Source organism: Hyla sarda, chromosome 1 (genome assembly GCF_029499605.1).
Source record: "Hyla sarda isolate aHylSar1 chromosome 1, aHylSar1.hap1, whole genome shotgun sequence".
Taxonomy (NCBI): Eukaryota; Metazoa; Chordata; class Amphibia; order Anura; family Hylidae; genus Hyla; species Hyla sarda.
This window is the reverse complement of record NC_079189.1, coordinates 609,458,532-609,470,766: the sequence shown is the minus strand read 5'-3', so window position 1 is coordinate 609,470,766 and position 12,235 is coordinate 609,458,532. Positions and strand designations below refer to the sequence as shown.

Genomic DNA, 12,235 nt, shown 5'->3' with positions numbered 1-12,235 from the left:
AGCTCCTGTACATCCATATTCTTGATTTAATCAAACACATGCTGTATTCCCCTGGTTGTACAGTAAAAAATACGTCCCTCCATTTTGCAGGGCTTACCCCTTGCTCACCTCGTATAATGCATTGTGGAGGTATTGTGAATATTGTTCAGTATGTATAAAGTTATGTACAAAAATGTATAAATGTTTAGGACCTTCCTGGGACATGTGATCCTGTCATGTGATGTACCCAGAGTTCTCTGGGTTCAGGACCTACAGGCTTTGCAGCCAATGGGATTAGTCTAGCCTCCTTAGTATATAAGGGGCTGTTGTCACTAAATTCATTCTCCTAGGACCTGAACATTAACCTGTTCAGGACCCAAGAAGGATGCATACGTCTTGGGACCCTGGTACTTAAGGACCAAGGACGTATGCATACGTCCTGAGTCATTCCGGTCTCCGCCGCTCGCCGGGCGGAGATTGGAAGTGGATGCCTGCTGAAATCGTTCAGCAGGCATCCAGGGCAAACGCCGAGGGGGGCCATGTTTGCCCCCCATGTCGGCGATCGCCGCAAATCGCGAGGGAAAGCGCCCCTGTGATCTGCGGCGATACCGGGCTGATCGGATCTCCTGGACCCGACCGCCCGGTAATTTTGCATGATCCCGGTTGTCACAGACAGCCAGGACCATGCTAAAGTATAGGAGTGAGATGGCAAGCCTGCCACCTCCTCCTATCCCCTGTGATTCCTCGGTTAGCTAACCGACCAATCGCAGGGGGGGGGCGCGGTTATTTCCTCCCGCCCTGCCCGGCCCATGGAAGACCGGAGGACGCGGCGGGGGACGGGGGAGTGCTGGGGCCTGGCCCCGGTACTTACCTCGTCCCTGAAGACCCGGATCCCGGCGGGGGAGACGGCGGCGGTGGCGACAGGTGAATGGATCTTCGGCAGCGGCGCGGGACCTTTGCAGCAGTCCAGACCGCCGTAAAGCGATCTGGACTGCTCCATCTGGTCCCCTTACACTACAACTCCCAGCATGCCCAAACATCCCTTGGCGTCCGGGCATGCTGGGAGTTGCAGTTTTGCAACATCTGGATGTCCACAGGTTGGAGACCACTGTGCCCTTCCAGATGTTGCAAAACTACACATCCTCAGCATGCCCTTACTGTCCAGGCATGCTGGGAGTTGTAGTTCTGTAACATCTGGCCCTTCAGATGTTGCAGAACTACAACTCCCAGCATGCCTGGACAGTTTTGGCATACTGGGAGTTGTCGTTTTGCAACACCTGGAAGGGCACAGATTGGGAACCACTGTATTAGTGGTCTGCAAACTGTAGTCCTCCAGATGTTGCAAAACTACAACCCCAAGCATGCTGGGAGTTGTAGTTCGGCAACATCTGGCTCTAAAGATGTTGCCGAACTACTACTTCCAGCATGCCTGAGAATGTTTGGGAGTAGTGGTTTTGCAACGACTGGAGGCACACTGGTTGGGAAACATTGTCTGTTTCCTAACTCAGTGTTTCCCAACCCCTGTGCCTCCAGCTGTTGCAAAACTATAACTACCAGCATGCACTGATAGACTGTGCATGCTGGGAGTTGTAGTTTTGCAACAGCTGGAGCCCCCCCCTGTGAATGTACAGGGTACATTCACATGGGCAGGGGGCTTACAGTGAGTATCAGGCTGCAAGTTTGCGGGAAACTCGCAGTAATCCCCTGCCCGTGTGACTGTACCCTAAAAACACTACACTAACACAACATAAAATAAAAAGTAAAAAACACTACATATACACATACCCCTACACAGCCCCCCTCCCCTCCCCAATAAAAATGAAAAACGTATTGTACGCCACTGTTTCCAAAATGGAGCCTCCAGCTGTTGCAAAACAACAACTCCCAGTATTGCCGGACAGCCGTTGACTGTCCAAGCATGCTGGGAGTTTTGCAACAGCTGAAGGCACCCCTGGTTTTCTACTCCAGTGATTCCCAATGTCCACCCCTATGCAAATCCCTAATTCAGGCCTCAAATGCACATGGCGCTCTCTCACTTCGGAGTCCTGTCGTATTTCAAGGCAACAGTTTAGGGCCACATATGGGGTATCGCAGTACTCGGGAGAAATTTCCTAACAAATTTTGGGGGGTATTTTCTCCTTTCACCCCTTATGAAAAGGTGAAGTTAGGGTCTTCACCAGCATGTTAGTGTAAAAAAAAAAATTATTTTACACTAAGATGCTGGTGTTGCCCTATACTTTTCATTTTGACAAGAGGTAAAAGGGAAAAAATGCCCCCCCAAAATTTGTAATGCAGTTTCTCCCGACTACGGAGATACCCCATATGTGGGCGCAAAGTGCTCTGGGGGCGCCCAACAAGGCCCAGAAGGGAGAGCGCACCATGTACATTTGAGGCGATTTGCACAGGGGAGGCTGATTGTTACAGCGGTTTTGACAAACGCAAAAAAAAAAAAACCCCACATGTGACCCCATTTCGGAAACTACACCCCTCACGGAATGTAATGAGGGGTGCAGTGAGAATTTACCCCCCACTGGTGTCTGACAGATCTTTGGAACAGTGGGCTGTGCAAATAAAAAATTTTGTACAGCCCACTGTTCCAAAGATCTGACAGACACCAGTGGGGGGGTAAATGCTCACTGTACCCCTTGTTACGTTCTTCAAGGGGTCTAGTTTTCAAAATGGTATGCCATGTGGGGGTTATTTTGCTGTCCTGGCACCATAGGGGCTTCCTAAATTTGACATGCCCCCCGAGCAAAATTTGCTTTCAAAAAGCCAAATATGACTCCTCCGTAGTGCACTTCAGGTCAACTTATAGGGTACCTCCATACTCAGAAGAGATGGGGTTACAAATTTTGAGGGGGATTTTCTGCTATTAACCCTTGCAAAAATGTGAAACTTGGGTGGAAACACATTTTAGTGAAAAAAAAAATTTTTTTTTACATATGCAAAAGTCGTGAAACCCCTATAGGGTATTAAGGCTCACTTAATTCCTTGTTACGTTCCCCAAGGGGTCTAGTTTCCAAAATGGTATGCCATGTGTTTTTTTTTTTTTTTTTGCTGTTCTGGCACCAAAGGGGCTTCCTAAATGCAACATGCCCCCCAAAAAACATTTCAGAAAAACGTACTCTCCAAAATCCCCTTTTCGCTTCTGAGCCCTCTACTGCGCCCGCTGAACACTTTACATAGACATATGAGGTATGTGAGATAAATTACTTGAGATAAATTGGACTACAAATATAAGTATACATTTCCTCCTTTTACCCCTTGTAAAAATTCAAAAATTGGGTCTACAAGAACATGCGAGTGTAAAAAATGAAGATTGTGAATTTTCTCCTTCACTTTGCTGCTATTCCTGTGAAACACCTAAAGGGTTAAAATGCTGACTGAATGTCATTTTGAATACTTTGGGGGGTGTAGTTTTTATAATGGGGTCATTTGTGGGGGTATTTCTAATATGAAGACCCTTCAAATCCACTTCAAACCTGAACTGGTCCCTGAAAAATAGTGAGTTTGAAAATTTTGTGAAAAATTTGAAAATTGCTGCTGAACTTTGAAGCCCTCTGGTGTCTTCCAAAAGTAAAAACTCGTCAATTTTATGATGCTAACATAAAGTAGACATATTGGAAATGTGAATAAAATTTTTTTATTTGGAATATCCATTTTCCTTACAAGCAGAGAGCTTCAAAGTTAGAAAAATGCAAAATTTTCAAAATTTTCCTCAAATTTTGGGATTTTTCACCAAGAAAGGATGCAAGTTACCATAAAATTTTACCACTATGTTAAAGTAGAATATGTCACGGAAATAAATTTACGGAATCAGAATGATAACTAAAAGCATTCCAGAGTTATTAATGTTTAAAGCGACAGTGGTCAGATGTGCAAAAAACGCTCTGGTCCTAAGGTGTAAAATGGCCTGGTCCTTAAGGGGTTAAAGGGGTATTCCAGGAAAAAACTTGATATATATATATATACATATATATATATATATATATATATATATGTATCTCAACTGGCTACAGAAAGTTAAACAGATTTGTAAATTACTTCTATAAAAAAATCTTAATCCTTTCAGTACTTATGAGCTTCTGAAGTTAAGGTTGTTCTTTTCTGTCTAAATCCTCTCTGATGACACCTGTCTCGGGAAACGCCCAGTTTAGAAGAGGTTTGCTATGGGGATTTGCTTCTAAACTGGGCGTTTCCCGAGACAGGTGTCATCAGAGAGGATTTAGACAGAAAAGAACAACCTTAACTTCAGAAGCTCATAAGTACTGAAAGGATTAAGATTTTTTTATAGAAGTATTTTACAAATATGGCCGGTAAGTAGACAGCTCTCACCTCCCACTGGACACAGGTGTGCACGGACTGGCGGAAGCGCAACCGCCCAATACAGCAAACAGAAGAGAACGTCCAGCACTCGATGTCCGTAGCAATAGTGTTTATTGGCATAAAAACAGATACGTGAACAGGACAGAGCGTTGTCCTGTTCACGTATCTGTTTTTATGCCAATAAACACTATTGCTACGGACATCGAGTGCTGGACGTTCTCTTCTGTTTAATTTACAAATATGTTTTACTTTCTGGAGCCAGTTGATATATAAAATAAAAGTTTTTTCCTGGAATACCCCTTTAAAGCAAGCACAATCAGCACCAATCTCAATTCATCTCAACTAGGCCATAGCCTACAGAACCAGCAGCCACTAAAACCGTGAGTTATAAAGCTCTATCTACAAATCCTTTGTGACTACTATTCAACTCAAATCCTATAATTAGTAGCACAGTGGCCTGCTTAAAAGCTAAAGACTACTAGCCCCAGCAAAGCCTGTGAGGAACCTGCATCCCGGTTCCCTAGAGAGAAACTGTATATTTATAAAGACTGTTTGCATAAGAGGTTCAGTAAAAGTTCCAGTTATCTCATGAATTCTGCTGTGGACATTCCGTTTACAACCGCACCCTGGCGTTAAGACAAATCAAGGGTTAATACCACCAGACCCTGCTACACCATTGCCTCACCCAGCTCACCACATAGCTTTTGGCATCCTACGAACAGGATACGGGTGTGTGCTTTTAAAACTTTGCTTCCCTGACCACCCGCAACGAAAAACGGGTGTATACTATAATTGCAAGTGCCATAGTCCTCCCCCCTATTCAGAACTGTGCGGACAGAACTGTCCAGAATTATCGCACGTTGCGATTGAAATTGCTCCCAGAAGTGTACGGACTTTATTGCTGAAATTGTGCTTAGCCGGGGCACAAGAAAAATTAAAGGGGGAGGTGAAGAATTCTGTGTGTTTGCTGTCATACCTGAAGGGGTTAAAGTCAGTGCCAGGCCTTCCCGCGCGTGCGAAAAGCTGCGGCTCCTCCCCGCTGATCCTCCTCCGTCACGCCTCCAGTGCCGGCCGGAAGGAACGAAAAGTTCCCCCCTATGTTGTAGAGGGGAAGGATTTCTTGCCCGGACCAAACCGGAAGTCCTCCAGGCGCAGCAAAATTCAAAAGCGCCGGCAGCTGCGCCCGCATCACTATAGTGCACCTCCGCTGCAGAGACTCTGCAGACATCGGGACAAGAGTCCGGACAGCACAGCGGTCAATAGAAACCGCAAAAGCAGGACGCACAGATCGCCGCAGCACGCCGCGGTCCAGCTGAAAGGGCCAGCGTACCCTAATTGCCCAGCAGTGACAGCGCACTCAAGCTTCAAGTCAGCGCACACAAGCTTCAAGACAGCGCACTCAAGCTTCAGATCAGCGCAGTCAAACTTCTCTTAAAGGGCCTGTATACCCAATCAAGTCTATAAGATGTCAGCAGGTACACCACCACCACCTGACCCAAAGGATGGTGGTGCTCCTGCAACCCCGCCAGAGGGGTCACCACAGTCTGCCAGGAGAATGTTGCCCTCTTCACCTCCAGTTCAACGTTACAACCTGGGAGCTCCTGTAGCCGCACCTGTCTTCTTGGGGAATCCAGTGCTCCCTACCTATAATGGGGATCCTTTCACCCTGCGAGACTTCAAGGTACAGAGTCTTTTTGTTTTCTATTCTTTTCCCCCTAACCAGCAGGTGCAGTTACTCAAGGGACAGCTACAGGGATCTGCATTGGAAGAGGTCCGCACCTGACCAGCTGCTGACAAGGCCACAGTGGAGCAGATTTTCGAGGGACTATACCAAGTGTTTGAGTCTCACTCCCCATCTGAGGTACGTCAGACGTCAGAAACCAGGTGAGACCCTTCAGGCCTATGCTGTAGCGTTGCAAAATGCATTAGAAACTGTACAGAAGTTAGATGGCATTACTCCTGAGCAGGGTAACAAGGTGCTCATGGACAGATTAATAGACGGGGCACAGAATAAATGGGACAAGGCCCAACTTAGAATGCTTGCGGTGCAGAATTCTGACATATCTTTCCCTGCCTTTAAGAAATTGGCCATAAAAGTTATTGAGTCAGGGTCAGAGGCAGAAGAAGTTAGTGCCCCTTCCACTGAAACGATAGGAGCCTCTGCTTGGCCAGCATAACCCTCACCGCCTGTTCTTGCACCAATACCTGCCCCTACAAGTCCAGTGCCCGCGGACTTAGAGTGTACGACAGGACATTAGTCAACTAAAGCCGTTAAAGAACTAACGAGCAGGTCTAGTCCACCTAGTCAAGAGACACTTCCACCCAGAAAACCTGCTCCCCGTCGTGCCAATCCACCTCATTACCCCCCTGTAAGGCCTCCAGGGACTCAGAGACCCTTCTGCAATCATTGCAATAAGGCAGACATTGGAAAAGTCAGTGTTGGGCTTTAAACGGGAATCCCCTGAGGTCGAGGACCGCCCCTCAGGAGCATCCTCACTAGGTCCAGATGCAACATGCACCAAGTCAGGACTTTCCCTGTACATCGCATCATGCCCTTACGTGAAGGTTATTGTGGAGGGGTGCAGTTAGAGGCCCTCATTGATACGGGTTCCCAGGTATCCACTATTCCTAAAGATGTGTTTTATAGATATTGGGGGCCTGAATTATCGTGTGAACCAGATGATGTGGACTTTAAAGTCATGACGGGGAACAGGAAACCAGGACCCAGCCCACCATATAAGTGGGAGAGTATGTCCTCCAAGGACAAGGTGTCATTATAACAAATGTAATTGATAAAGGGGCAGCAGAGTTCATCCAAGGAATGAACATTATGAGGCATTGTTTTGAGGAGATCGTAGGGTCCTTGCATGCATCTCTCCCTCACATATCACCCTTAGGGTGGCGAGCTGCGCAACACCATCTGAAGACTCTACAAGCCAAACAGAAATTCGTCAACCGTCAAGGGGAGATCTGCCAAGTGAGGATTCAGGATATATGGTCTGTGACCCTCCAGCCTCAGACAGAGACAATTATCTGGTGCCATGCCAGACCAGGGGTGAAGAACCAGGATTATCAGGCCTTGCTGGAACTGATTCAGCTGGAAGACTATCCCTTGGTCCATGCAGCGAGGAGTCTAGTTACAGTATCTAACGGAAGGGTCCCGGTTTGAGTGGGTAACTTGTCGGATGTCGCCACCAGACTAATGAAGTATACTCCTGTTGCTCAGCTATACCATCTTGGGCCCAAGGATGTACTGACTAAGCCGCAAGTAGCCCGACAGCTGACCGCCCAGACTACTCAAGGAGCCGATAACAACTGTCCAGAACCATGGTGGACCCAGCTGCAGATAGGGGATGAGAATACCCCCTGAGATCAGGTTGGACAGAGTAATCCAAGTGGCCAAACAATATCAGGATGCCTTCAGCAATCACCCCACCGATTTTGGCCGGACCACCATGATCCAACATCGGATCCTAACAGGTGATAATCCTCCATTCAAGGAAAGACATCGCCCAGTGGCCCCTGGTATGTACCAGACAGTGAAAAAAAATGTTGACCGAGATGAAGGAGGTTGATGTCATCTGGGAGAGCCAAAGTCCTTGGCCCGCTCCCTTGGTCCTCGTCAAGAAAAAAGATGGGACCATCCGCTTCTGTGTGGATTATCGGAAGCTGAATAACGTCACCCACAAAGATGCCTACCCTCTACCTCGGATTGAGGAATCCCTGACTGCCCTGGGATCAGCTGCCTACTTCTCTACTCTAGACTTGGCCAGTGGATATTGGCAAGTGCCGATGGCAGAAGATCATGAGAAAACAGCGTTTGTGACACCGATGGGGCTTTTCGAATTCAAAAGTATTCCCTTTGGGCTATGCAACGCCCCTGCAAGCTTCTAACGCCTAATGGAATGATGCCTAGGACATCTCAACTTTCAGAGTATGTTACTATATTTGGACGAAGTCATTTTCTACTCCAAGACTTATCAAGAACATCTGGACCATTTGAAGGAGGTGTTTCAACTGATTCCTAGAAGAGATGCTGTAATGGTCCTAAATGCCTATCATGATCAGTCGGGACACTTTGGGATCCACAAAACCAAAGCCACCATCAGACAGAGGTTCTACTGGATAGGGATGCGAGGAGACATTGAAAAGTGGTGCGGTGAATGTACTGTCTGCAACGTCACCAAGAATCTCCGCAAGGATGCGAGAGCACCCCTTCATCCCATCCAAACTGAAAGGCCCAACCACCTGGTCGCCTTGGATCATGTGAAGTTGTCCTCTACATGGTTTAGATACACCTACGCCCTTACCATGGTAGACCACTACTCCAAGGGGGTAGTGGTAGTGCCTGTCAAGGACCTCACGGCGAAGACTGCTGCGCAGATGTTCTATTCCAACTGGGTCCAGACCCTGGGATGTCCGGAGTCGGTACTCACGGACTGGGGAACAGCCTTTGAAGCCCAACTTTTCTAAGAATTGTGCCAGTTTCACGACTGTAAGAAGCTCCGGACTACAGCCTACCATCCCCAGGGGAATGGATTGTGTGAATGCATCAACCAGATCTTCATACACATGCTGCGAGCAGCGTCAGTATCCAAGCACGAAGAGTGGCCCCAGCTATTGTCAGAACTGTTGGAGATAAACAACAATACCATCCACAGCTCCACAGGGTACGCTCCCTTCTTCCTAATGATGGGACGACATGGGCAACTTCCCAAGGACAGATCATTTGGGTTACAAGCACCCTTCAACAATTTTTCACAAGACTGGGTCTCTGATCATCAAAAGAGAATTCAGGAAGCTAAGGAGATTGTTGGAAAGAAAATGGGCGAGGCCCAAGAACGTCAGCAGAGAGACTACAACCGCCACGCATCTGCTAAACCGTTACAACTGGAAGACAGAGTTTGGCAAAGGAAGTTCCCCAGAACACACAAGTTAGATTCCATCTTGGAGACAGAACCTTATACTATAACCGCTGTGCCATACCCAGACTGAGACGTCTACGAAGTCCAGAAGACTGGATTTGAGCTGCAGGTGGTTCATCGGAACCAGATCAAATTGTGCCTCAGAGAGGATCTACCGAAACCTCCTCCTACTTCTATCGCTGCTAGACCCGTGAGGGAATATGTCCCAGGAGAAGGGATCCATCCGTCGATGGACATTCCGATGTTCTCATCCAACCAGCCTGCAGTGTTCTGTGCAATGCCCTATCCAGCTCCAGCACAGCCGTCTCTGGTTACCTTGCCTGCTGTGATCCTGTCTCCCGTGGCACCTCCTATAAGACAAGTTCTGACCTCACCGATCCCCATGGATGCCCTCAGTCCAGGATCAAGTTCCACTCCTGCCTCCAGACCTCAAGCTGGTCCCTCTGGGACTGAAGCAACAAGAGTTCCAGCAGAGGAAGGCACTCCGGAAACCCAAGAGGTGGCGTTGCATCGGTCTCAAAGGTCGACACAAGGAAACATAACAATCAGGTATCAATACTGACTTCATTCACATTCAATGTATATATATAATTCAGAACTTAATTCATTAGTGTACATTCAAAGTTCAGTACACATAACTTGTAACCTATACTCACAAAAAGGAAAAAAAATAGGTACATAACTATCTCACAATCAAATACAAAAATAAGTCTTAGGGACTGTGACAATGTTTTATCTCAGTCCATACCACTGTTATGCACAAATGTCATGCACTAATATGTTCTTTTGTCTTTACGTGTTCTGGATGCTCTTCCTGGCCAGAAGGTATTTCTGTAGCTAACTAAAAAATACACATATCCAGTAAGGTAACAGTATGCTTAATTGTTATCTAGATCCAGACTTCAAGGGGTAAGTGTGTAGTACTGATAGACCCGAGCAGCTAAGGCATTGGGCAGAAAGCCTCAGGCAACCCAATCTGCAACCAGTGTATAACAAATGGAAATAATGTGTGGTATTATATCAAGTATGTGTTAATAAAAAGGTAATAGTGAGATTAATTACAATGTTATGTAGAAGCATTACAGTCATTATACATACTTCAAGTCAAGTAACAGTCAAAAATTTTACAGTCAAAAGTCTATATGTCAGTCAAAGATCAAATGTCATATGTCAATCAAATTTTCAGCTATAGGCGGATGTTATAGCTAGGATATTATTTAATTTCATGCATAGTCAGTAAATGCATAGTCTCATAAACTAAAGTAAAATGGAGATACCAAAGGTATAAAATTATACTCATTTTATCCAGTTATCCTGTTTGTGAATAGGGACTAAGACAAACCTGTTCGTAAGTACTAGTATCATCTTGTTCTTAGATCACATTATATCCTGTTCTAATGCTATCCTGTTCGTGAATCAACTCCCAACAAATCTTGTTTGTATATCAGTTTTAGAGCATGTATGGACATTGGACACTAAATTAACTCTCTTAGGACCTGGACAAAAAAAGCACAATCAGCACCAATCTCAATTCATCTCAACTAGGCCAAAGCCTAAAGAACCAGCAGCCACTAAAAAAGAGATTTTTTAACACTTACCGTAAAATCTCTTTCTCGAAGGATCCATTGGGGGACACAGACTGTGGGTGTATCTTGCTGTTTCTAGGAGGTGGGACACTATGGTAATAAAAAAAGTCAGCTCCTCCCAGCAGGATATACCCACCTTCAGGCTCTGAGCTATTCAGTTTAAGTTCCAGAGCAATAGGAGGAGACCAATAGGTCAAAGAAAAACCCCAAACTGTCCGAGAACCAGAAGAAAAAACACAACTGAACACACCCTCGGACAGAGAACCAAAGTAAAAACCCAAAAAGGGCGGGAGCTGTGTCCCCCAATGGATCCGTCGAGAAAGAGATTTTACGGTAAGTGTTAAAAAATCTCCTTTTCTCTATCGGCTCCATTGGGGGACACAGACCGTGGGACGTACCAAAGCCGTCCCTTGGGAGGGCAGATAAGTAATAAGGCAGACGGCCGATCCACTGCCGCCTGCAACACTTTACGACCCAGACTAGCATCAGCCGATGCGAAAGTATGAACTCGGAAAACCTCGAGAGAGTGTGCAAAGACTACCAGGTAGCCGCCTTGCAAATCTGCAAGGCCGAGGCTCTATTCTGGAGAGCCCAGGAAGCCCAACAGAACGTGTGGAAAGGGCCACAACCCTGAAAGGAGGAATCTTCCCCTTACAGCGATAGGCTTCCGAAATGGCGGACCGAATCCACCGAGAAATGGTGGCCTAGGAAGCAGGTTGTCTCTTGCGACGACCTTCCGTAAGGACGACAAAGGAATCACACTGACGAAACGAAGAAGTGATTGAGAGATAAGACCAAACAGCCCAAAACTACATCCAGCTTTTGTAGTAAGCGCTCCTTAGGATGAGAAGGAGCCGGACAAAAGGACGGGAGGACAATGTCCTCATTGAGATGAAAAGCCAAGACCACCCTAGGCAAAAATGAAGGAACTGGCCGGAAAATGACCTGTCCTGGTGGATCACCAGAAACGGAGAACGGCAGGAAAGAACTGCCAGTTCAGACACCCTCCGGATGGAGGTGATAGCAACAAGAAACACCACTTTCCAAGAAAGGAGGCGGAGAGGCACCTCTCTAAGGGGCTCAAAGGGTTCACCCTGGAGGGCACTCAGAACCAAGTTCAAGTCCCAAGGGGGGAGAAGGTGACCGATAAGGAGGAACAGCGTGCGCCACTCCTTGCATGAAGGTCCGGACATGAGAAATAATTACCAGGGGCCGAAACCTAACCTTTATGGGAACTGAGAGACAACCCCAGTTCCAACCCCGACTGCAAAAAAAGGAGAGAAGACGGGGAACCGAGAAGGTCACCGGGGAGAAGTCCTGAGCTTCACACCAACAAAAATAAAACCGCCAAGTACAGTGGTAAATTCGTGCGGAGGAGGGCTTACGAGCCCAGAGCATGGTGTGAATGACTTGGGAAGA

The 12,235-nt window shown here is 46.8% G+C and overlaps 1 protein-coding gene across 1 annotated transcript in view; it reads left to right on the top strand.

Moving 5' to 3' along the window:
- Positions 1–12,235, top strand: part of LOC130300286 (uncharacterized) — a 101,150-nt gene that overhangs the window by 49,053 nt on the left and 39,862 nt on the right. The window contains 8 exon segments of the mRNA XM_056551534.1: positions 6,032–6,415; positions 6,953–7,053; positions 7,203–7,447; positions 7,933–8,127; positions 8,239–8,733; positions 8,791–9,207; positions 9,319–9,779; positions 10,124–10,139. Of these exon segments, the coding sequence (XP_056407509.1) occupies positions 6,032–6,415; positions 6,953–7,053; positions 7,203–7,447; positions 7,933–8,127; positions 8,239–8,733; positions 8,791–9,207; positions 9,319–9,779; positions 10,124–10,139 (2,314 nt within the window).